Genomic DNA, 27,410 nt, shown 5'->3' with positions numbered 1-27,410 from the left:
ATCTATTGAGATGATCATTTGATTCTTGTTTCTAAGTCTATTAAGTGTTGATGTGATGAATTATGTTTATTGATTTCCATATGTTGAACCAACAACCTTGCATCTCTGAGATGAACCCCACTTGATTGTGGTACTCTATCTTTTAAATATGTTTTTGTATGAATTTGTGAGAATTTTATTGATAATCTTTGCATCTATGTTCATCAGGGATATTGGTCTGAATTTTTCTTTCCTCAATGTGTCTTTGTCTGGTTTTGGTATCAGGGTGATACTAACCTCATAGAATTAGTTTGGAAGTGTTCTCTCCTTTTCTACTTTATGGAATAATTTGAAGAGGATTGGGGTTAATTTTCATTCAAAGGTCTTGTAGAACTTGGTTGAGAATCAGTCTGGTCCTGGGCTTTTCTTAGTTGGTATGCTTTTGAAGTCATTTTCTATTTCATTGTTTAAAATTGATCTGTTTAAATTGTCTCTGTCCTCCTTATTCAGTTTGGGTAGGTCATATGTCTCTAGAAATTTGTCAATGTCTTCAAGATTTTCTATTTTATTGCAGTATAAATTTTTAAAGTATTTCCTGGTTCTGGGGTTTTAGCTTAGCAGTAGAATGTTTGCCTAGCATTTGTGATGCACTGCACTCAATTCTCAGCACCACATATAAATAAGTAAAATAAAGGTCCATTGACAGCTAAAAATATTTTTAAAAAATATTTTCTAATTATCTTTTGTATTTCAGTAGTGTCTGTTGTGATATTTCCTTTTTCATCATTAATTATAGTAATTTGAGTTTTCTCTCCCTTTCTCTTTGTTAACTCGGCCAAGGGTTTATCAATTTTATTTACTTTTCAAAGAAACCACTTTTTGTTTTGTCATTTTTTTGAATTGTTTCTTTTGTTTCAAGTTCATTGATTTCAGCTCTGATTTTAATTATTTTCTGTCTTCTACTGCTTTTGGTTTTGAAATGTTCTTCTTTTTCTAGGGCTTTCAGATGTAATGTTAGGTTATTTATTCATTAACTTTCTATTCTTTTAATGAATGAGCTGAATGCAGGGGACTTTTCTCTTAGCACTACCTTCATGGTGTCCCAGAGATTTTGATATGTTGTATCAGTGGTCTCATTTACCTCTAAGTATTTTTTTATTTCATCTCTGATTTCTTCTGCTATCTATTTTTCATTCACTAGTGTATTATTAGTCTCCAGTTAGAGTAGCTTCTACTTTATATTCTATTGTCGCATTTTAATTTCATTCCATTATGATCTGATAGAATGCAAGATATTATCTCTATTGTTTTGTATTTTCTGAGTTGCTTTATGGAATGAGATATGGTCTTTTTAGGAGAAGGATCCATGTGCCACTGAGAAGAAAGCGTATTCACTCACTGATGGATGAAATATTCTATATATGTCCATTAAGTCCAAATTATTGATGGTATTATTTAGCTCTATACTTTCTTTTTTTAGTTTTTGTTTGGAAGATCTATCCAAATAGTGAGTGAGGTATGTTAAAGTCACCCACTATTATTGTGTTGTGGTCTATTTGAATCTTGAAATTGAGAAGGGTTTGTTTGATGTAAATACATGCTCTATTGTTTGTGGCATAAATATTTACAGTGCTTATGTCTTGTTGATGTGTAATCACTTAAGCAGTCTGAAATGTTTTTCTTTGTCCCTTCTGATTAACTTTGGCTTGCAGTCCACTTTGTCTGATATAAGGACAGAAACCCCTGCTTGTTTATGTGGTCCATGTGAGTGACATGTTTTTTCCCATCCTTTCACCTTCAGTCTAAGGATGTCTTTGCCTATGAGGTGAGTCTCTTGGAGACAGGATATTGTTGGGTCTTTTTTTAAAAATCCAATCTGCCAGTCTTTGTCTTTTGATTGATGAGTTTAGGCTATTAACATTCAGGATTATTATTGAGATATGATTTGTAGTTCTGGTAATTTTGGCTTATTTCTGGTTTTTAATTTGATTTAGTTTCTCCTTTGATTGTCTTTTCCTTTGTTGGAGTTCCTCCCTTTGTTGGTTTTTACTTTTTTTTTTTTTTCTTGTCCTCCTCATGGACTTTTTTTGTTGAGAATTTTCTATAGGGCAGGTTTTCTAGTTGTGAATCCTTTTAACTTGTTTATCATGGAAGGTTTTTATTTTATCTTCAAATCTGAAGCTTAATTTTGCTGGATTTTTGGTCAACATTCATTTTCTTTTAGAGCTTGATATATGTCGTTCCAGAACCTCCTAGCTTTGAGGTCTGGGTTGAGAAATCAACTGAGATCTTAATTGGTTTCCCCCTATATGTAATCTGATACTTTTCTCTTACGGTCTTTATAATGTTGTCCTTATTCTGTAAGTTAGGAATTTTCATTATAATGTTTCTTGGTATGTGTCTGTTGTAATTTTTGTACATTTTGTGCCCTGTAAGCCTCTTGTATTTGGTTTTCCATTTCATTCTTCAGGTATGGGAATCTTCTTGGTAGTATTTCATTGAAAAGACTATGTATTCCTTTGGTTTGTATCTCTGCACCTTCCTATATCCTGATAAATCTTAAATTTGGTATTGTCATGTCATCCCATAATTGTTGGAATTTCTGTTCATGGTTTCTTACCATCTTCTCTGTGTGGTCAGCTTTATTTTCAAGATTATATATTTTGTCTTCATTACCTGAGGTTGTCTTCTAAGTGGTCTAGTCTGTTGGTGATACTTTCCATTGATTTTGTAATTTGGTTTACTGATTCCTTCCTTTCAAGGATTTCTTCTTGATTTCTTTTCAAAATCTCTATCTCTATTGAAGTGATCTTTCACCTCCTGAAATTTATCTCTGATTTCACTCCTTACATCATCCTTTATGTCACAGATCAGTTTAACTATCTACATTCTGAACTTCTCTATTATTTCTTCTACTGTGTTGTTGATGGATTCTATTTTTGGAGCATCTTGATTTGTTTGGGGCACTTTGTTCCCTTGTTTATTCATGTTGTTTGTGTATTCTCCCATCTAGCAGTTGGATCTGAGTACTACAGGTAGACTTACTGTGTCCCTGAAAGTGTTCCAGTACATTGCCTTGATATTGGGCTTCCAGGCCCTGATCAGTGTCCCAAGATGGAGGTGGCTGCGTTTGGAGATGGGGCAGCAGTGGCAGGCTATACAGTGGCCTGAAAAGCACCTGAGAAAGGCAAATTCAACAGACTTGTGCAAGAGAGGCTGATGAGGGTCAGGGAAGACTTGCAGCCCCTAAAATCTTAAAGGATGATGAAGAGTTTGTTAGAGGTGAGTCACGGGAAGGAGAAGGAAGATCAGGAAGCTGGAAGGGAGAGTATTCTGGGCTGAGACATGGATGATAACCATTGGAGAGTCAGGAACCACAAGAACTTCAGGGAAGTTACAGAAGAGTATGAGAGCGTGAGCTGAGAGATGGAAGAATAGAAAGGATCAAGCACTGGGGTTCTCCTTTGCTATGCTTAGACTTTAAATTTTATCTTTAAATCAACTGGAAGCATGGAAAGATTTATAAGTTGCTGAGTAGCATGATCATGCATCTACGTGGCAGCAGGTTAGAGATTGGATTGGGTAAAAATGAGCCTAGTATGAGTTGAGAAACTGTTGGAGGAAGTCAGGAGAGAAGTGATGGGGGATTAAACCAGGGCAAGGGGGTGAAAACAGAGAAAGGCAAGGGTACAAATGATAAGGAAGAGGTCAACTCAATAGGCTTTTGTGACTGACTAGATCTTAAAATTGAAGGAGATGGTGGGGGTTGAGGGGGGCAAGGTTGTCTTATGTATTTCTGTTCCTGGCAGTCAGGTGTGTTGCAGACTCAGTGAAGACGGTTGTTGGATGTTTTGGTGGTGACATTTAGTAGGATTAAAAAATCAGGAGAAATAAATTATGTATACAATGGTTGTAGCTACAAGAACTGATGCATTCGCTTGGAAAGAGTGTACTAAATAGTAATCTTCACACTTTCTTTTTCACCCTCTATTGGATTGTACAGAGACACAATTCAATTAATACTAGTGGCTTATTGGAATATTTCATCCAGAGGGAGTCACTGGTCCTTTGCTCTCAGGAACACATCAATATTCCTGAAAGAAATTGAGTGTAGTTTTTTAATAAGTCACCCAAATTATTTTGATATTAGCCCGTACCCCACCCCACTTCCAACACCTACTTCTGGTGTGAAGAGAAAAGGCCATGGTATCCTGGAGCATCTAGACACTTACAAATAGGCAGAGAAATGAATTTGTAAAAGAGAGTATAAACAGAAACAGAATCAGAGTATAGTCGTGGCCAGTAGGAGAGAAATATTTTTATTAGGGCACTGAACATTATTAATTATAAAGAGGTGATTAAGTAAGGATATGGCATTGACAAATATGAGTTCAGTGTAACCTCTGAAGTGTAACCTACTGAAGAGTACTTCAGTAGGACAGTAGAGACAGAAATCACTCAAGAGTAAGTTGAAAAGAGAATGGGTATAAGAAAAAGCTGAAGCACAGAGAAAAGGAAAACAATGCCACAATAACTAGACTCCCTAGTTCCTATTACCATGATCTGTACTTCTTAAGAGGTGCTCGAAACTTCTTGCAGAATGAGTGAGTAGATGGACAAGCGAATACATTCATGAATAACTTTAGATTCCACTAAGTATTCGCTTTTCTGAAACACAAGAGTCATTGAGAGTATTACTGTGTTGTATTTGAACAAGTGACAATTTAATGGAGGAAAAAGAGCACCCTTTCCATTGAAGTAAAATACTTTCTACATATGTATGTGGATGGAGGGTGCAATAAGTACCATAAAGATAATAGCTACATTTTTAATTGGAAAGCATCATACAAATATTCTTATTGATATTACCATGTCATTACTGAATTGATAAATAAGACATGGAAAAATGAGACTTTTTGACTTTACAGAGTGTCTTCAGATTTGTCCTTACCTCCTGGATTTTGATGGTCTTCCATTCGGAAGAACTGTTCTTGCCATTTGGACAAGAAGTCTGTCTACAGCTGACAGTGATGGACAGGCACTTGAGATGGTGTGAAGGTAGAGTGCCAGGCTTACTTCAGGTGCTCAAAATCTGTCCCCAAGTTTTCCTTGTCTAAGTCTCCATAGTACATGAATTCAATTTCTAAAAAACTCTTCAGGTCTAAATAAGAAGAAAGAGAGATGGAAGACTTGGAGGGTGCTGCCCAGGGGTTTCCTACAATTGGGAAGCTTGAGGTGTGGCAGTCTGGGGAATGAGGAGACAGATTTTGGTCCAATCTAAGACAACTTTTTCTACCAGCCATGGAAGGGTCTGCTCTAAAGATGGGAGAGACACATTGTGGTAGCTGTGTAGGTTTCCTAATGTCGTTAAAATTGGATTGGAACAACTGGTGTCTAAAGGCTCCTCTAACCTGAATAGCCTGTAAATAAAGTGAAATGATTTTCAGGAAATGTGGAAGAAACCTTCTAGACTTTTCCCACACAATCTACCATGATCACTTACCTCTATGATGTTCAGGGAATTCAGTGTTTCTCAGTAGTGGTACCGTTTCATGGGACAATCTTTGATCAATCTCTCTCCATTGTGGTGACTAAAAACACCCAACATGTATAAGAATCGGTGACAGCTACTGGAGTTAGAAATATTATTAAGACAGAACCTAAATCTCTTATGTCTCCTTCATGGACTTGAAATCATTGTCATTGGCATGCATGGGTAATTTGTGTCTCAGGCTGCCCAGCTGATACACCCCGCTCCTTGAGTAGCAGAGAAGAAAGGAGGTAATGTTCTTGGAGACTCAGCAGTGAACACTAAAATAGTATTTCCCAAGTGTTAGTAACATCTGAGCAATCACCAGATTTAGAAAGGAAGTTGTGACCAATAGGATGACATGATAATTGAACAAACATAGAAAGGTGGGGACCAGTAAAAGAACCATGTGGTCTTAACTAACACCATTACCACAGCTGAAGAAATAGTATCACAGGGCCCTCAGTGCTATATATCAAACACCCAGGTGACAGGTTCTGGTTCTATTTGCAGAATCTCACAGGAAGCACTTTGACCATTTTCCTGATTTTGGATTGGTTGAGAAATAACTCTATCCTATGAATCCTACTTAGTTCACTCTGTTTGAGTCCCTGACTCCTCAAGTATTTTAGAAGGCATAGATGCTGGCATGCATTGAACCATTCTTGATCTCTGATTCTGGCACCCCACCAGTGATCTAAACTTTGAGAGAATTAGGAAAAGAAAATTTAGTGTATATTTTCCAAGCAGAATGTCTACTTGGTTTCTTGGACAAAATCCCAAGCACAACTTGTACCAAATCAAACCCAGAGGTTCTGCAAGAATGTTCTGGCCTTGGGTCTGCAATGAATATGACATTTTGTGGCTCACACCAGAGGTCATGGGAGAGTCCCAAGAAAACATTGGAAGCTGGAATTGTAGTTCTTCAAGTTGCTTCTTCCTAAAACTTCTACATCACTTTATAAAGTGTCACTTCAATGGGAAAGGACAGTAATAAGAGGAATTATTTCATGTATGTTTAATAAAGCTAAAAGGATTCTATGTAAAAATTCTTTCAAAGACAATCCTATTAAATATAAAAATAGCCAATTTTCAGATTTAGCTTATCATCTTTGTTTCAAATATGAGAAATACTCACTGTAAGGTTAAGTGTTTATCTGCCTTTCTCCAGAATGAATTAATTGCCTGTTATTCTTCCCTGCATCTCTGCCAGGTAATTATCAAATTCCCCTAATCTCAGATCTTATGGTACTTCTAGTCATGTGAATGAGTTTTCTTAAGATATTAAAGCTCCTACCATAATATTTTTCTACTTATATACCCTAGAAATAAAACTGATTATAAGTAGGAGCTAAGGCCAAGTTAATCTATTTTAATGATAAAACGTACAAAAAGAAAACCATGCACAATGCAAAATTAGCCCTTCAGGTGATCTCAATGTTCAGATATTATGCTCACATATATCTAGGTAAGAAAATATGTGCTTTCAAACCAACTTCACTGGCAATTTAGACAATCATCTGAGTGGGTTAGCCTGAACACCAAACAGTGTAGACTGGTAAACATTAGTGGACAGATGTTCAGTACCCTTCCAAAAAAAATTGCCTGAGACCACTTCTGAGTTAGCTGTGAAACTATCAGGCTCTGATCTGGATTTTTTACTTCATAGCATTATAAGCTTTCTTTTTCTTCTTTATTAAGCATGAGAGAAACTTGGATGTATGACACACCCGTAACAGATTTTACTTCTGTGAACGTGTCTGTCAATTTTTATTAGGTAAAGCTATGGTAGTGAACAACCCCAAAAGAGCAGTGATCCTCAAAAACAGATTTTATTTCTTACTTATATTACATATTGGTAACTACAGTTCAGTTTTGCATTTCTCTTTTATTTTAGGATCCAGGATAAAGAATCCTAAACTCCTATGTATGAAAAAAAGTAGTGGTGAAATCACACATTGGTTCTTAGTACATCTGCTCAGAAGTGGCACACAAAACTCCTGTTCATGTTTAACTCCTCCTGGCAAATCATATGGACTTAGGGTGCATGGAAGTGTAACCCTCTTAAAGGGAGACCAGCAAATAAATGGCACAAAAATACAAAGAAAGGGTATAGTGTGTCTTATGATTTGAAAGTGTGAAGAAGGAAATGAATATTCTAAAAGAGTATTTGAAGATAACTCAGGTCCATTGTTCCAGCATAAGAAAGGCAAGGTTTTTCCCTTTTAGAATAGAGCTATTTTACACTGTTACAAAAATGAAAGCATTTGCCCCCAATGATTAAAAACAGACTTTTCATTAAAAATTAAAACATATAAAAAGGTATGATAAATAAGAAAGTAAAATGAGTTGGAAAACACTTCAGGTAAATACCTAGAGAAATGGAAAATATGTCTACACAAAAACTTATAAATAAAGAGTCACAGCAAGTTTATAATTAATAGCCACAAATTGGAAATAACCATATGTGGACAACAGCTACAACAACAAATTGTGACTTATTCATTCTGTAGATTACTTCTTCATACTTAAAAGGACACACACAAAAGCATGAATGGATTCTAAAAGCATTGTGCTAAATCAGTGTGAGTGTCCATGATGGGTGAATGGATAAAGACAATATATACACAAATGCACAAACACATACCTTTGGGAATATTATTCAGCCATCAAAAGGAGATTCTGCCATTTTCAACAATATGGATAAGCCTGGAAGTTGCTATGTTAAGTGAAATAAGCCAGGCACAGAAAGACCAGTGCCCCATGATCTTGTCTATGTGGAGTCTAACGAAGACAAACTCAGAAGCAGAGAGTAGGTTGGTGGTTGCCAGGTACTGGGGTTGAGGTGGGTGGGGTTTGGGAAATTGAAATTGTTGATCAGTGGGTGAAAAGTTTCAGTTCTGAAGGATGAATAAGTTCCAGAGATCTAATGAACATACACCATGGTGACTATAGTTAATGCATACTTGAAATTTGGTAAGAAAATAGGTTTTAAATGTTATCATCGTATGCACACACAGAAAGGATAGCTTTGTGAGGTTGATGGCTTGATTGTGACAGTCATTTCACAAGGTATATGTATATCAAAATATCACATTGTAAGTATCATCATCATTTTAAATTCTCCTTACATTCTCAGTGACCCCTGTTCATTCAATAGTGTATTCAGTTTCCATGTGTTTGTATAATTTCTAAAGTTTCTCCTATTATTTTTTTCTAGTTTCATTCCATGGTCATCAGGAAAGATATAGGGTCTAATTTTATTTCTTTTGAATTTGTTAAGACTTGTTTTGTGGCCTAATATATGATCTTTGCTAGAGAAAGTTCCATGCACTGATGAATGTATATTCTGTAGCCATTGGATAGAATGTTCTGTAACTGTCTCTTAAGTCCATTTGATTTGTGGTATGACTCATGTTCTTTTATTGATTTTTTGTGTGAATAATCTATCCATTGCTGAGAGTAGAGTATTGAAATTCCCCAGAATTACTGTATTTAGACATCTCTCTCTATTCAGGTTTTATAGTGTTCCTTTTATAGCACTAGGTGCCCAACATAGTTGCATAGATTTACAATCATTATGTCTTCTTGATGAATTGATCCCTTGGTCATTACTTAGTGACCTTTTTTGGTCTCTTTTTATGGTTTTTCTTAAAGTCTATTTTATTAGATACATGTGTAGCTACTCCTGCTACACATTCCATTTGCTTGAAATATCACTTTCCGTCCTTGGACTTTCAGTCTCTCTCTGTATGCATGTGTGTGTGTGTGCATGTGTGCGTGTGTGTGTGTGTGTGTGTGTGTGTGTGTGTGTGTGTTTCTTTATTGGTGAAGTGAGTTTCTTGTAGGCAGCATATTGTTAGGTCTTGGTTTTTTTTTTTTTAAATCCATTCAGCTAGTCTGAACCTTTTAATTGGAGAATTTAGTTAATTTGTGTTTGTTTTTATTGAAAGTTATAGGTATATGCCTGTCATTTTGTTGATTGTCTCCTAGTTTATTGAATATTATTTGCTCTTTTCTTTCTCATTTATCTTTATTGGATTATTGTATTGATAATGTCTGATTCTTTTCTATTTCTTCTCTGTGTGTCTACTCTTCTAGGGGGATTTACATGTTCACATGCTGTCATGATACTAGTTACCTTAGATTTGTTCTTTTTTTTTGGAGATTGTTTTGTCTTTTGGGTTCTCTTTACAATCCCATATGAATTTGAAGATTAATTCTTCAATTCTGTTATTTAAAAAAAAGGCTATTGGGTTTTTGATACTGATTACTTTGAATCTGTAGATTGCTTTGGGTAGTGTTGCCCTTTACACACATTAAATCTTTTGATCCTTGAACATGAAATCTTTCCATTTATTAAGGTGTTTTAAAATTTCTTTCAGTGATAATTTTTGGTTTTCATCATGCAAGTACTTTACCTCCTTAAATTTATTTATAGATATTTCATTTTATGAATGCTGTTGTACATTCTTTTTTAAAAAATTACTTATTTTTTATTTTTTACAGACTGCATTTTGATTCATTGTACACAAATGGGGTACATCATTCTATTTCTGTGGTTGTGCAAGATGTAGATTCATACCATTCATGTAATCATACATGTACATAGGGTAATGATGTCTGTCTCATTCCATGATTTTTTATACCTGCCCCTCTAATTTCCTTTTACATAATCTAAAGTACCTCCATTCATCTCTCACTCCCCATCCCCCTACCCCCATTATATATCATCATTCATTTATCAGGGAAAACATTCAGCCTTTGGTTTTTTGGGATTGGCTTATTTCACTTAGCATGATATTCTCCAACTCCATTCATTTACCTGAAAATGCTATAATATTATTCTTCTTTATGGCTGAATAATATTCCATTGTGTATATATACCACAGTTTCTTTATCCATTCCTCTGCTGAAGGGCATCTAGGTTGGTTCCACAATCTAGCTATTATGAATTGTGCTACTATAAACATTGATGTGGCTGCGTTACTGTAGTATGTTGATTTTAAGTCCTTTGGGTATAAACTGAGGAGTGGGATAACTAGGTCAAAAGGTGGGTCCATTCCAAGTTTTCTGAGGATTCTCCACACTGCTTTCCAGAGTGGCTGCACCAATTTGCAACTCCACCAGCAACGTAAAAGTGTGCCTTTTTCCCCACATCCACACCAATATCTACTATTATTTGTGTTCTTGACAATAGCCATTCTAATTAGAGTAAGATGAAATCTTACGGTTGTTTTAATTTGCATTTCTCTAATTACTAGAGATGTTGAACACTTTTTCATATATTTATTAATCACCTGTGTGTCTTCTTCTGTAAAGTGTCTGTCCAGGTCCTTGGAGCTATTGATTGGGTTCTCTGCATTTTTGACATAAAGTTTTATTAGTTCTTTATACATTTTGGAGATAAGTGCTGCATCTGAAGTGCATGTGGAAAAGATTTTCTCCCATTCTGTAGGCTCTCTTTTCACATTATTGATTGTATCCTTTGCTGAGATAAAGCTTTTTAGTTTGATTCCATCCCATTTGTTGATCTTGATTTTACTTCTTGCACTTTAGAAGTCTTGTTAAGGAAGTCAGTTCCTAACTTGACATGATATAGATTTGGGCCTACTTTTTCTTCTATTAGGTGCAGAGTCTCTGGTTTAATACTTTGGTCCTTGATCCACTTTGAGTTGAATTTTGTTCAGGGTGAGAGATAGAGGTTTAGTTTCATTTTGCTGCATGTGAATTTCCAGTTTTCCCAGCACAATTTGTTGAACAGGCTATATTTTCTCCATTATATGTTTTTGGCTCCTTTTTCTAGTATGAGGTGACTCTTTATGTGGGTTCATCTCCATGTCTTCTATTCTGTATCATTGATCTTCATGCATGTTTGGTTCCAATACCATGCCGTTTTTGCTACTATTGCTCTGTAGTATAGTTTAAGGTCTGGTATTGTGATTCCTCCTGCTTCACTTTTCCTGCTCAGGATTGTTTAGGCTATTCGAGGTTTCTTGTTCTTCCAGATGAAGTTTATGATTGCTTTCTCTATTTCTATGACTGTATAGCACCTTTGGTAGAATGGACATTTTGGCAATATTAATTCTGCCTGTCCAAGAACATGGGAGATCTTTCCATCTTCTAAGGTTTTCTTCAATTTCTTTCTTTAGTGTTCTGTAGATTTCATTGTAGAGGTCTTTCACCTCTTTCGTTAGATTGATTCCCAAGTATTTTATTTATTTATTTTTTTTTTGAGGCTAATGTGAATGGAGTAGTTTTCCTAGTTTCTCTTTCAGAGGATTCATCACTTCTGAATAGAAATGCATTAGATTTATGTGTATTGATTTTATATCCTGCTACTTTGCTGAATTTATTTATTAGTTCTAGAAGTTTTCTAGTGGAGTTTTTTGGATCCTCTAAATATAGAATCATGTCATCAGTAAATAGTGACAACTTGAGTTCTTCTTTTCATATTTGTATCCCTTTAACTTCTTTGGTCTGTCTAATTGCTCTGGCAAGTGTTTCAAGGATGATGTTGAATAGAAGTGATGAAAGAGGGCATCCCTGTCTTGTTCCAGTTTTTAGAGGGAATGCTTTCAGTTTTTCTCCATTAAGAATGATGTTGACTGTGTGCTTAGCATAGATAGCCTTTACAATGTCGAGGTATATTCCTACTATTCCTATTTTTTCTAGTGTTTTAAGCATGAAGGCATGGTGTATTTTATCAAACACTTTCTTGGCATCTATTGAAATAATCATATGATTCTTAACTTTAAGTCTATTGATGTGATGAATTACATTTACTGATTTCCGGATGTTGAGCCAACCTTGCATCTCTGGAATAAACTCCACTTGTTCTTCGTGCACTATCTTTTTGTATGCAATTTGTCAGTATTTTGTTAAGGATTTTTGCATCTATGTTTATCAGGGATATTGGTCTAAAGTTTTCTTTCCTTGATGAGTCTTTGTCTGGTTTTGGTATCAGAGTGATACTAGCCTCATAGAATGAGTTTGAAAGGGTTCCCTCCTTTTCTATTTCCTGGAATACCTTGAGGAGTATTGTTTTTTCTTTAAAGGTCTTTTAGAATTTGGCTGAGAATCTATCTAGTCCTGGGCTTTTCTTGGTTGGTAGGCTTTTTTTTTTTTTTTTTTTGCGGTGCTGGGGATTGAACCCAGGGCCTTGTGCTTGCAAGGCAGGAACTCTACCAACTGAGCTACATTCCCAGCCCCTGGTTGGTAGGCTTTTGATGGCTTCTTCTATTTTGGTGCTTGGAATTGATCTGCTTAAATTGTGTATGTCTTCCTGATTCAGTTTGGGAGGTTCATATGTCTCTAAAAATTTGTCAATGTCTTTGATATTTTCTATTTTGTTAGAGTATAGATTTTCAAAGTAACTTCTAATTATGTTATGTATTTCAATGGTGTCTGTCATGATCTTTCCTTTTTCATCACGAATTCTAGTAATTTGAGTTTTCTCTCTCCTTCTCTTTGTTAGTGTGTCTAAGGGTTTATCAATTTTGTTTACTTTTCAAAGAGCCAACTTTTCGTTTTGTCAATTTTTTGAACTGTTTCTCTTGTTTCAATTTCATTGATTTCAGCTCTGATTTCAATTATTTCATGTCTTCTACTATTTTTGGTGTTGAACTGTTCTTCTCTTTCTAGGGCTTTGAGATGAAATGTCAGGTCATTTAGTTGTTAACTTTTTATATTTTTAATGTACGAGCTCAATGCAATGAATTTTCCTCTTAGTACTGCTTTCAGAGTGTCCCAGAGATTTTGATATGCTGTGTCGTTGTTCTCATTTACCTCTAAGAATTTTTTAATTTCTTCCCTGATATCTTCTGTTATCATTGCATCATTCAATAGCATATTATTTAGTCTCCAAGTGTAGGAGTAGTTTTTGTTTGTTATTTTATTGTTGATTTCTAATTGCATTTCATTATGGTCTGATAGGATACAAGATAGTATCTCTATTTTTTTGTATTTACTAATGGCTTCTTTGTGGCATAGCATATGGTTTATTTTGGAAAAGTATCCATGAGCTGCTGAGAAGAAAGTATATTTGCTCAATGATGGATGAAATACTCTGTAAATGTTCATTAAGTCTATATCATTGATTGTATTATTTAGTTCAATCGTTTCTTTGTTCAGTTTTTGTTTGGAGGTTCTATCCAGTGGTGAGAGTGGCCTGTTAAAGTCCCTCGCTATTACTGTGTTTTGGTCTATTTGATTCTTACAATTGAGAAGAGTTTGTTTGATGTATATAGATGCTCCATTTTTTGGGGCATAAGTATTTATGATTGTTATGTCTTGCTGATTTATGTTTCCCTTAAGCAGTATGAAATGTCCTTCTTTATCCCTTCTGACTAACTTAGGTTCGAAGTCCACTTTATCTGATATGAAGATGGAGACCCCTGCTTTTTTACTGAGTCCATGTGCATGGTATGCTTTTCCCCATCCTTTCACCTTTAGTCTGTGGATGTCTTTTTCTATGAGGTGAGTCTCTTGAAGGCAGCATATTGTTAGGTCTTTCTTTTTAATCCAATCTGCCACTCTATGTCTTTTGATTATTGAGTTTAGGCCATTAACATTCAGGGTTATTATTGTGATATGAGTTTTATTCCTGGTCATTTTGGCTTATTTTTGTTTTTTAACTTGACTTAGTTTCTCCTTTGATTGGCTTTGCCTTTAGGGTAGTTCCTCCCTTTGCTGACTTGTATTGTTTTTCACCTCCTCCTTGCAAAATATTTTGCTGAGAATGTTCTGTAGTGCAGGTTTTCTATTTGTAAATTCTTTTAACTTTTGTTTATCATAGAAAGATTTTTTATTTCATCATCAAATTTGAAGGTTAGTTTTGCTGGGTATAGGATTCCTGGTTGGCATCCATGTTCTTTCTGAGCTTGAAATATATTGTTCCAGGCCCTTCTTGCTTTTAGGGTCTGGGCTGAGAAATCTGCTGGTATCTGAATTGGTTTCCTCTTATAAGTAACCTGATGCTTTTCTCTCTCAGCTTTTAAAATCTTATCTTTATTTTGTATGTGAGGTATTTTCATTATAATGTGCCTTGGTGTGGTTCTGTTGTAATTTTGTGCACCTGGTGTTCTGTAAGCCTTTTGTATTTGATTTTCCATTTCATTTTTCAGGTTCAAAAATTTTCTGATATTATTTCATTGAACAGATTATTCATTCCTTTGGCTTGTATCTCTGTGCCTTCCTCAATCCCAGTAATTTTAAATTTGGTCTTTTTGATATCCCATAATTCTTGGAGGTTCCATTCATGATTTCTTACATCTTCTCAGTTTGTTCAGCTTTATTTTCAAGATTAAATATTTTGTCTTCATTGTCTGAGATTCTGTTTTCCACGAAATCTATTCTGTTGGTGATGCTTTCTATTGAGTTTTTGTTTATTTTTTCTATTGTTTCTATTGAGTTTTTGTTTATTGTTTCTTTCATTTCAAGTATTTCTGTTTTTTTTTTTTTTCAGAATCTCTATCTCTTTATTGAAGTGTTCTCTTGCTTCCTGCATTTGCTCTTTTAACTGTTTATTGGACTGATCATGCATTGCCTGCATTTTCTCTCTTATCTCATCTTTTGCTTCATGGAGCATTTTAATTATGCAGATTCTAAACTCTTTTTCTGTCATTTCTACTATCATGCTGTCATTGGATTCTATCAAAATATCGTCTTGGTTTGTTAGGGACACTTTCTTCCCCTGTTTTTTCATATTGTTTCTGTATATTCCCCTCTAGCAGTGAAGATCTGAGGTACTGAAATTTCCCTCTTGAGGCTTATTGTGACCCTGCAGTTTTCTAGTACCACTCCTTTGAAGGGGCGATCAACTTTAGCAGCACCCAATACAAAGAAAATGCAGCCCTGAACCAGATAGTCCCTATAAAGACTTTAACATTATTGTAATAAACAGGATGAGTTCAATTATTATTTACAATATTTCTAGTGGTGAACCAAGAGGGTGGGAAAGGGTGTAGGATGTAAGCAAGTAAATAGAGGTACCTGTCAAGGGGCCTCCAGTCTCCTATCCTGTAGGTGTCTCAGGAAGGGAGCTGCCCTTCCAATGATGATGGCCACACCCTCAGGAATAATTCAAAATGCCTGCACCAGCTTCCAAAGAAGCTGGGGAGCCCCAGCTAGGGTGGGCTCAGTGTCCAGTGACTGTCTCTGTAAATTATTTTCTTAATTTCCCTTTCAGATTGTTCATGTCTGGTGGATAGAAAAATAACCTGATTTTTGTGTATTGATCTCGTATCCTATAACTTGGCTGCATTAGCTTTAGTACCTTTTTTTTAATTTAAAAGTTTGTAGAATTCACCTATGAAATCATTTGGGTTTGGTATTTTCTTGTTTGGAAGACTATCAGTGGTTTTCTCAGTTTCTTTAATAGACATGGTCCTGTTCAGATTGTCTTTTTCCTTGCATATGTTTTTACAGATTGTGACTTTCAAGGAATTTGTCCATTTCATAGACAAATCTGTGGGGATAAAGTCATTTACAATATTTTTTATCCTTTTAATTCCAGTAGATCTGCACCACATAAAAAATAAACAAATAAAAAAAGTTATTGTGTCCATCTACAACTAAAAATATCTTTTAAAAAATCAGTTGACTGTAGATGTGTGGGATTATTTTCAGATTCTCTATTATGTTCAATTGGTCTATGTAGCCTAATCTTGCACACTGTTGGCAGGAATAAAAATTAGTACAAATATTAAAGAAAACAGTTTAAATGTTCCTCAAAAAATTAAAAGCAGTAACACCTTTCATATACTTGTTGACCAATTGTATTTCTTCTCTGTGAAGTGTCTGTTCAGTTCCTTTGCCCATTTATTGATTGATTTTTTTTTCTTTTTTTTTGGTGTTAAGTTTTTCGAGTTCTGTTTATATCCTGGAGATTAGAGATCTATCTGAGGTGCAGATGACAAAGATTTTCTCCCACTTTGTAGGCTCTCTTTTCACATTATTGATTGTTTCTTTTGCTGAGAAGAAGCATTTTAGTTTGATTCCATCCCATTTGTTGATCTTGATTTTACTTCTTGCACTTTAGGAGTCTTGTTAAAGAAGTCAGTTCCTAACCTGACATGATGTAGATTTGGGCCTACTTTTTCTTCTATTAGGCACAGGGTCTCTGGTCTAATACCTCTGTCCTTGATCCACTTTGAGTTGAGTTCTTTACAGGGTGAGAGATAGAGGTTTAATTTCTTTTTACTACATATGGATTTCCAGTTTTCCCAACACCATTTGTTGAGCAGGCTATCTTTTCTCCAATGGATGTTTTTGGTGCCTTTGTCTAGTAAGAAATAACTGTATTTATGTGGGTTTGTCCCGTGTCTTCTATTCTGTACCATTGATCTTCATGCCTGTTTTGGTGCCAATACCATGTTGTTTTTGTTATTATAGTTCTGTAGTATAATTTGATGCCTGGTATTGTGATACCTCTGGCTTCACATTTTTCACAAAGGATTGCTTTGTCTATTCTGGGTCTCTTATTTTCCCAAATGAATTTCATGATTGCCTTTTCTATTTCTATGAAGAATGTCATTGGAATTTTAGCAGGAATTGCACTTAGTTTACATAGTGCTTTTGGTAGTATGGCCATTTTGACAATATTAATCCTGACTATCCAAGAACATGGGAGATCTTTCCATCTTCTAAGGTCTTCTTCAATTTCTTTCTTTAGAATTCTGAAGTTTTCATTATAGAAGTCTTTCACTTCTTTTGTTAGATTGATTCCCCAATTTTTTTTTTTTTTTGAGGCTATTGTGAATGGGATAGTTTTCCTAATTTCTTTTTCAATTGATTCATCATTGACATATAGGAATGCAATTGGTTTATGGATGATATTATTGGTCAGCAAATATATAAAAAAGTGTTCAACATCTCTAGCAATTAGAGAAGTACAAATTAAAACTACACTGAGATTTCATCTCACTCCAGTCAGAATGACAATTATGAAGAATATAAGTAACAATAAATGTTGGCAAGGATGTAAGGGGAAAGGTTCACTCATACATTGCTGGTGTTATTGCAAATTGGTACAACCACTCTGGAAAGCATATGAAGATTCCTTATTACTTGGAATGGAACCACCAATTAACCCAGCTATCCCACTCCTAGATTTATACCCAAAGGACTTAAAATCAGCATACTACAGTGATGCAGCCACATCAATGTTTATAGCAGCTCAATTCACAATAGTAAACATGGAACCAACCTAGATGCCCTTCAACGGATGAATGGATACAGAAAATGTGGTATATTTACACAATGGAATATTACTCAGGAATAAAGAAGAAAAATTATGGAATTTGTCAGTAAACAGATGAAACTGGAGACTATCATGCTAAGTGAAATAAGCCAATCCCAAAAAACCAAAGGTCAACTATTCTTTCTGATATGGGGATACTAACACGCAATGGGGAGTGGGAAGAGAAGTCTTTTGGATTAGACAAAGATAAATGAAGGGAAGGGAGGAGGATGGGAATAGGAAAGACAGTAGAATTATTTGGACATAACTTTCCTATGTTCATATATGAATATACTACCTGTGTAACATCAGTGTATTTATAATATGTCAAAATACATTCTATTGACATGAATAACCAAAAATAACAAATAAAAATTTTTTAAAAAGTACTACAATGATTTAGCAAAACCACTATGAGTTTTTATGCCAATACCATTCTGTTTTGATTTGACAACTTTGCAGTGTACTTTGAAGTCAAGTAGTGTAATTTCTATTACTTTGTTCTTTTTGCTCAAGATTATTTTGACTTTTTGGTATTTTCTTAAAATTCCATTTAGGATTTTTTCCCCCTAATTCTGTGAAGAATGCTATTGGAAGTTCGATAAGTATTGCATTGAATCTATAGATCAATTTAGGTAATATGTACATTTTAACTTTACTGATTCTTCTGATTCATGAACACAAATGCCTTTCCATTTTTAAAATGACTTTTCCAATTTATTTCATTAATGCTTTACAATTTCCATTGTTGAGATCTTTTACCTCTTTGGTTAAATTTATTCCTAGGTATTTTATTGAATGATTGATATTAATAAATATCACTCCCTACATTGAACTCTATTTAGGTGTTCTTTCTTCAAGATTCAATCTTAGTTAGGCACATGTGTCAAGGAATCTGTCCATTTTTTTCTAAGTTAGCAAATTTTTTGTCATATTTAGAACTCATTCCCTCTTGCTGAACTGTTTATCATTATGTAATGAACTTTCTTGTCTCTTTTTATTGCCTTTGATTTAAGGTCTGTTTTATCTGACTTAAGCATGGTATTATGGCTTAGATATGAGGTGACGCCCAAAAGTTCATATGTAAGACAATACAAGAAAGTTTAGAGGTGAAATGATTGGTTTTTGAGAGTCTTAACCTAATCAGTGCATTAATTCCCTAATAGGGATTAACTGAGTGGTAACTGTAAGCAGATAGAGTGTGACCAGAGGAGGTGGGTTTCTGGTGATGTGTCTTTGGGGTATATATTTTGGTTTTGGTGAGAAGAACTCTCTCTGCTTCCTGGTGTCATATCCTGAGTTGCTTTGAACATCTTATGCCATGATGTTCTGCCTTATGTTGGGCCAGAGCAATGGAGAAAGGCCATCTATGAACTGATACTTCTGAAACTGTGAGTCAAATAAACTTTTCTTTCTCTAATTATTCTTGTCAGACTCTTTGATAACAGTAGCAAAAATGTTGACTAAAATATGGCTACTTCTGTTTTCTTTGGATTCCATTTGTATGCAATATTTTATTCCCTTCCTTCACTTTAAGTCTATTTGTATTCCTAGAGGTGAAGTAGATTTCTTATAAGAAACATACGGTTGAGTCTTTCTTTTAAAAACCCCATTGGGTCTTTTAATTGGAGAATTTAATCCATTTACATTTAAAGTAATTATAAACAGATCAGATCTTACTATAGCCTTTTGTAACTCATTTCTTTATTTTATTGTAATTACTTTCATTTTTATCACTCTCTTACAGTCTTGCTTTGTGATTTACTCTAGTACTGTTTTAATTTCTTCATTTTTTTTTGTTTGTTCTAAATTTTTGCTTTGTGGTAACCATGAAGGTTATGGAAAACATCTTTTGATTATAACAATCTATTTTGAAATGACAGTAACTTAACATGATCATAAACCAAAAAGCAGAGAAAATATATTAGTAAAGAAAAAATGTGCTTATACTCCATTCCTCCCTACATTCTGATTTTTTTTCTTCAGTGCATCAACAACCCAGCATCATGTACATGCTGAATGAATGCTCTATGATTCAGCTACACACCTAACCCTCATTTTGAATTTTTGAAGTCCTGTTTTACCTTTTTCTATTTACTATTTTTCTCTTAACACATGAATGTAGTTATTATTATTTTAATTGTTTTGTTTTTAGTCTTTATGCTAAAGATATAGATTAGAGAGCATTCTGAATTTATCTGTATATTTAGTATTGCCAGTAATTTTTGTGCTTTCCCTTGTTTTCCTCTTCCTCATAATGTCTTTTTCTTTCTCTTTGAAGATCTCCCTTTAGCATTTCTTGTAGGATAGAGATATATTCTCTCAGTTCTTGTTTGTGAATGTCTGTAGCTTTGCTGGGTACAATATTTTCAGTGGGCAGTGTTTTCCCTTCAGTTCTGTGAAAATCTCATGCCACTCTCTCCTGACTGGTTAAGTTTCTGATGAGATGTCTGCTGCAATCCTTATGGGTTATTTTTGTTGTTGTTGTTGTTGTTGTTTTTCTCTTAATGTTTTGAGAATCTCCTCCTTGTCTTTTGCTTTGAAGTCTTGATTATAATATGTCTGGAGGTAGAATTGGTTGAGTTAAACCTGATAGGTGACCTTTGTCCTTCCTGTACCTAATTTTGTATCCTTCTCTAAGATTGGGTAGTTATCTCTTTGAATAAGCTTTCTACCTCTTGACATTCTCTAGCCTCCTTTAGAACCCAATAATTTGACTAATGCTCTTTTAATTCTGTCCCAAAGTTATCATAGACTTTCTTCATTCCTCTTGTTTCTTTTTTCCTCCTTCATCTGTGTATTTTGAAGTAGGCTCTTCAAACTCACTAATTCTCTCTTCTGTTTGATCCAACTATTGATGCCTTCTACCATTTTTAAAATTCCATTTAGTATAATTTTCAGCTCAAGGATTTCAGTTTAACTTTTACAAATTGTTACCATCTCTCTGTTAAGTTTCTCTGTTAAAGTATTGAATCATTCTTACTTGAAACTTTTTGAGTTTATTTAAATAACTGTTTTAATTTCTCCATCTGAGTTTGCCCATATTACCAGTTACCATCTGGTCAGTTTATGGCATGAATTAGGTGAGGTCATGGTTTCTTGAAGCTTTTCATACTTGGTGTATGACATCAACTGGGCATTGAAAGATTAGTATTCCATTCTTCTTAATCTGAATTTGTTTTTGTTTGTCTTTCCTCCTTAATTTTTGTTTTATTTTGTATTATATTTTGATAATTTAGACTTGAATATTTAATTACTTTATTTTTTCCTTTAAAAGCAAGTTCGTCTAATGCTATATTTTATCTAAGCATAAATTTAGCTGTATACCTTAGGACTTTAAATGTAGTACCTTCATTATTATTCTTTCTAAACTTTATAATGATTATTCTGTATTCAATTTAAGAATAATTCTTTAAAGTTTTAAAATTTTTTTCTTAAATAATTTATTATCCAGACTTTATATCATTTATATCTACTTTTATTACATTGTGGTTTGACTGTACCTATTTGAAGTACTTCAGTACTATAACTAGAAATTCGTGAGTGCCTTATCTTTTTCTCTTCATATTTTTAAAAATCAGAACATTAACTGAATGGCTAACTGTTGGACCTCTCAAGATGAACAGATGCTGCAACAGCTGCCCTCTTGAGTTTAGGTTTGTTCCTTCATGGAATCCACATTGAAATCTGCAATACACAATTTTTAGGTGCCTCGTTAGAGCAATCCTGGTGGTATTTCCTCTTTTAACCTTGGCACTCCTGCTAAACTTGCTCTTGAGCTTGCAGGGCACAATTACCACAGGGCACCTCCTGAAGGTGGAGAACCTTAGAGCCAGGGTAGCCACACATGGTGTGCATCTTATACAGTCCTTTCCAAATCGTGTAAGCTTCCCCTTGCCATCTCCCTTCTGCCACGGAGACTGAAGAGCTAGTACCTTGTCTGTATTGTGGATCATACTATTTATCTGATATTAATGTTGCTAGTCCTGCTTTTTTATTTTTTGGCTTGTTTCTGCCTGTTCTATCTCATCTTTGTTTTCAAATGTTATTTCTTTTTAGTTTAAGGATAACTCAAGCAAAAATATAAATTAGTTGAATTTTGTTGCTTTGTTTTTTCTTTTGCTCACTTTAATAATGTTTGGTTTTTAGTTGAAAAATTCATTTTTTTCCTAATATGTAATATACTCCCATCGCTGCATTTGGTTTTATGTATGTGTTCTGATGAATGTGCTCTTACTCCTTTTGTTTTCTTTGTTATATTTTGCCTGATCATATTTGTAATACCTTTTAGAATTTATTCCTACTAATTTTAGTCTTTACTTTGTTGCCAACTTCAAGAGTGAAACAATCTATGGAATGCTCCTTCTATCTCTCAGTGAGACACTTACGTAAGCACATGTTCCCGTCCTCTTCCAATAGTTCGTTCAACGTAATGTTGGTTACGAATTCTCCAATTTTCACAATATGAATAAAGTCTTTAAGGAATTTATTCTTAATTTTTACATTAAGTTTTATAAACATATTAACAAATAATTGACAATAATTTAGGATAAACATTAAATTTTGCTGGGCTTATTTCTCACTTTTTTCTGGATCGCTCTTCTGGATGTGTTTCAATTAGTTTTCTTATTTTTATTTTTTATTTTTTTTAAATGTGAGAGCAGTCTCATATTCTATAAACCCAGGAATGTAGGCATGCATCTTTGGTCCACCTCTACAGTATTTAGCGTGGCTGTGCTCTTTGGCTGTCAACAATCTCCACTGCTCTCTCCTGCCTGCCCAAGAGATTGTGTGTACAAATTCTTTCCTCAACCTTCCTAAATCACATACAGTTTCAACTATCCAAGTGTGTAAGCCGTGCTTCTGTGTTCTCCCATTGAGTGACACTCTGTCTTTGCCTTGTTTTTCTCCTGGACTTAGGCTTTGGAAGATCGGGTGTGGGAACTCTTGCAGGAAGCGGACAAGACAGCTGAAGAGAACAAGGATCAGAGTCAGGTCTACGATGCCATGGCCCAGACCCTGGGTGAAGCATGGACAGCCCTGGTCTCCATGCTTGAAAGAAGAAGGGAACTCCTTAGGTTGACTTGTGAATTTTTTGAAAATGCCTTGGAGGTTTGTATTTGAAAATAATTCTCCCTTTTCTACACCAAAGTCAATAAACTGCACTACTGAAAATGTTTTATTTCCACAAATAGACAATTGAATTTTGAAAAATGGCAGAATAGCAAAGATATATACATTTAAGATAATACATTTAATTTTTTAAATTAAAAATTAAAAAAAAATAGTAAATGTGGGCACTCTTAGTCTTCAAGTTATTTTGTTTTTCTTTCCTCTTTAGAAGATAGTAATGCAGTTACCAGATCAAACAATTACCCTGATGATAGGGTCATTAGGAAATGCTGGTTCAGAGCATTCTTGTTTACTAAAAGTTGGAGAATAAAATTCTGCTGATTAAAAACAAAAAGCAATCACAGAATGTTCCATAGAACACTTAGCTTACAAAGTTAGCATTTTATCAAGTACTTTTCCAAAGCATATGTAGTTGATTTTCTGTAGTTTGAGTTCTTTGAAATAAAAGAGAAGGAAAAAAATACTGAATCTAAGAAGGTCATTTCCCCTATAATTTTTCTTGAATTCTGTAATTTTTTTTGAGGCTCCAGATTTCAAAATGTGAGCCTCAAAGAACATTATCAAAAGAAGTGTTGTACTTGGTATAAACCAGTTATTGGAAATTTCACTTTTAACTTCTCTGTCAAGTGGCAGCACATTCGTTCTGATGGGATAGCACTGCTTCATTATGATAAAGCACTAGCTTTGAAAAATATGACATTTTTAAACGGAAAATTCTGAACTTAAATCCAAAATAATGAAGCAAAGAAGATTAGTAATAGAACATAAAAATTGAGGTAGACAATCTCATGCATCATGAACTCGTTTAAAAGCAAAAAGGAGGAGCGAAAACCTTATTGCCACTTCCAAATTTTGCTCTCCACAATTTGAACACTGATGTCCCGCTCAAAGTTATTTTACAGACCATCTTGGGGAAAAGTTCCACACAATCATTTTTCTTGAAAAAAATAAACTAGCTGAAATATACCTACAGAAGCCAAATTATAGATGTAGCTGATTCGTTCTATTCTAGTAAGTGGGGTACAGGTGTCAATTGCCTCCAAACTCAGTTCTTCTGAGCACAGGAAATTATTTCTCTAACATTAGGCTCAATATTTGCTTCTCACTATGTTTTAGTGTTAATGCTAGCTAATTTTCTCCATGATGTGGAAATTACTTCCACATACTGCATGAAGTCAAAGGAAATATTAAGTCTAACCATTTCAACCCAGCATTCTTCTTCTTTTACTTGAGTGAGCATTTATTGGATCTAGTGAAATGACTAAATGTTTCTTTATTATCCTACTTCCAATTTTTGAACCAACTCCTGCATACTCTTCAGGCTCCTTTTGTTTACCAAGCAAATTTATCAGTAATAAAAAAGAAGAGGATGAAATTAATATCAAACTCTGCCCTGTACAAACTGTGGAAAGAGGAAAAGTATAACTTTTTGGTGGAGAAGAGAAAATATCCATAAGTTAATAGAACATCAAGGAAACTTTTTCAAGTATTGTTTGCTTATTGGTTTTTTTTTTAATTTTGAATAAGAATTTAAAGTATAGATATAAGTTATACAGTGACCTTAAAACTTTTCATCATGTTCTACAAGGAAAAAACAAATCATCTGCAATGGTCATTCATTTTTCTCTTTGAAGATTCTCTTCATTCTTTCTCATGAAGGTAACCATTTGGTGTGTATCTCTGTTCAGGCTACTTTCTGTATAAACACATACATATTTTGCTTTGTACTAACAATGGAATTAGACTGAAACTTGCATTTTTCACTTCTAAGTTTAATCATAAAGGAGGAAAAAATAACCATATTTATACCTTCTCTGGGTTTTTAAGTTAAATTTGCTCATAACTTCATAAGTACTGGCTAGTCAACATTTTGCTGGTTTCTATTTGCAAACTTTCTGCTTATTCCTTCAGACACTGCCTTAGAATGTTGCAAGTGACTGAATTTATTACATAGGTTACAATAATTTTAGTTGAAAAATTGAATAGACTTTTGAACAGTAAATAAGTTGGTCTATTTCAACAAACAGGACATATTTCTTGGTATAAAAGAAACCCAAAGGAAAGAGAGGGTCTGTGACACTTTGTAAATTGACCACATGCAAACACCTACTCACAAAAACACCCCAAACCAGCATACACTCACATAGATCATTACAGAAACATACATGGCCAGCTCGGCCATTAATTTATCAAATCATTCACAAATAACTGTAAGTGGCATTTTGATTTTTTATTGATTTCTTATGTCTTTCCCCTACGTTTGTGTTGTAGTTTGCTATTAAAATAGACCAAACTGAAGATTTCCTCCAGAATCCTCATGAATTTGAAAGTGCTGAGTCCTTACGATCACTTCTTCAGCTTCATGAACATCACACCAAAGGCAAGAGACATGTTTATTCTTCACATAAACTTTTAAAGATTTCAAAAGATGTTAATATGAAGATACTAATGTACAACAGCATATTTTAAGTCATATTTTTGTGTAGACCTCCACTTGTTCCCAGAGAGGATAGGTAAAGCTTTATTTTTGGTCACCTGAAAGAAAGCATTAACTGTAAATTGTTCTAAGAGATAGAGCCTCTGGAAGATTTTGGACCTGGTCTGCGAGGTTTTAATTCTTGAGGACAGAGGCTATTTTCACCTTGTTCAGTGTTTTATCCTCTGCATCTAGCAAGATGGATGGTGGGTCCTAAATACTTGTTGGTTGAATTCAGTGAATATTCCTTTTAAGTGCTAATAAATGAAGGCCCGACTTTATCCATTTTGAACAACAATAAGTCCTCTCTTTCACCATTGCAGAAAATGTAGTGAACTTCTTCCAGATAAAAGTCTAATAAAACATTATACAAAAAGATTTCCAATTTCTTCTGAACAACTCTTAAGACAGTCTAATTGTTAAACAACAATTTCTATGCCAGGCCTTTTCCTCCAGAATTTGGGTACGGCCAGGACTAGAATAAGGAAAGTATTTGCAGAAGAGTTGTTATTTGCCATCATCTTTGTAGACAAATAGATAAATACATAGGAAAAGTCACTTCTTTTCTTCCTAATGTGTCTTCTAATTAGAACTAGGTATGAATGAAATGACTTCCTGAATTTGTCACAGTTCTCACTTGACTTTTATCTCCACAAACTTAATCATGCTAGAGAAGAATAAAGAACATTTTCAAAGCCAGAAACATGTATTGTGCTTATATCACTCTCCACAGGACCATAGATCATCATGATTATTTACTTACCACAACTTTTCCCAAACCCAGAGATTAAAGGATTCAATATTTCCTGTGTAAATTTTTGATGAGAACCTATGAAATACATACATGCAATTTTAACTGATTATTCTGTAGAAGCTATCACTAACAAGAATCATAAACATCAAAAGATTCAACACTAAATCAGCAGCTACTCATTTTTACATGGCAGCTGCAATGTAGCTGGGTCCAAAGGGAAAAAGCAGAACCACATGACATGCCCTCCAGGAGCCTGGAAAGTAAATTGAGTCCAGGTAACTGAGATGGGTTCTGTGGTCTCAATTCAGTCTTGATCCAACCAGCATGATCATCACATGGCAGTTTTACCCCTGGAAACCTGCGAGTGACTGATACTTTTGTTGAAAAGATTCTTACTGAAGCAATAAAATGAAAATTTCCAGAGGGATTGTGGGTTATGGAAGTAGAAAAATTTCCACTAATATTTGGAGCTGGAGTTGGAAGAGATAAAGTAGTCTCACATTGTCTTCTTGCTCTGCTTGGCTTCTACAAGGTTGGCAGGTACGCAGCACTGCAAGCCAGCTTATGGGTGAGCGCTGCGTGGTTGGAGGCCATAGGCTACACTGCTGGCATGCAGCTCAGGGTGGAACCCATACCTTGCTTTTCAGAGGCACTGTGTTCCAGGTTCCACCTGGCCTCCTCTTAGTCTGAAAATGCTATCTGAAGACAGGAAGCATACTTTATTTTTGTGATGACACAATATTCTCCCACCCTGATGTGATGCTTATCAGAACCCTTTTGTGCTCCCTTTTGTGATACTGGAAGCTCAAAGATTGCACAAGGATTGGTCAAGATATCCGGTCCTAATTCATATGCCTCATGGCGGTTCAAGGGCTTTGTTTTCATAAAATGGGAGTTGATTAAATATAATCATCAACTGATTCAGTGGGATATGATTAAGATGAACTGATTTGAAGTGCATATTAATGGATGAAATTCCCATATGTAGTTAAGGTCTTCATATCTGTTATCTTTAAGTTTAAGGAAATGAAGGATAAGTACAGTTGGCAGTCTAATCCATTTCTGATGTCTTGATCGATTGAGTAGTACAAAAAGAGAGTGTTGGAATGACAAAAGCTAATACTGTAGCTGGAAACCATAATCCAACTTACCCCTGGTGGTCCCTTTGGTCAATTAGCTTCTCCTGTGCCTTTTCCTGATTGAGCAATGCTCAGGCTGCACTGCATGTAAGAAGCTTATTCTGAAGTATTGCAGAGGTCAGAACAACATAAACAGGTTGAAGTTTCTGCCCTCTGGA

The 27,410-nt window shown here is 34.7% G+C and overlaps 1 protein-coding gene across 6 annotated transcripts in view; it reads left to right on the top strand.

Annotated features, from left to right (window-relative positions):
• Window positions 1-27,410, top strand: part of Ccdc141 (coiled-coil domain containing 141) — a 183,821-nt gene that overhangs the window by 37,365 nt on the left and 119,046 nt on the right. For all 6 annotated transcript variants that reach the window (XM_047544281.1, XM_047544284.1, XM_047544283.1 and 3 more), the window contains exons 3-4: window positions 22,671-22,862; window positions 25,155-25,263. In XM_047544281.1, the coding sequence (XP_047400237.1) occupies window positions 22,671-22,862; window positions 25,155-25,263 (301 nt within the window). The remainder of the gene's footprint in view (window positions 1-22,670; window positions 22,863-25,154; window positions 25,264-27,410) is intronic.

This window comes from Sciurus carolinensis, chromosome 3 (assembly GCF_902686445.1).
Source record: "Sciurus carolinensis chromosome 3, mSciCar1.2, whole genome shotgun sequence".
Classification (NCBI taxonomy): domain Eukaryota; kingdom Metazoa; phylum Chordata; class Mammalia; order Rodentia; family Sciuridae; genus Sciurus; species Sciurus carolinensis.
Note: the sequence above shows the minus strand (reverse complement) of the source record. Positions and strands in the feature narration are given on the sequence as shown.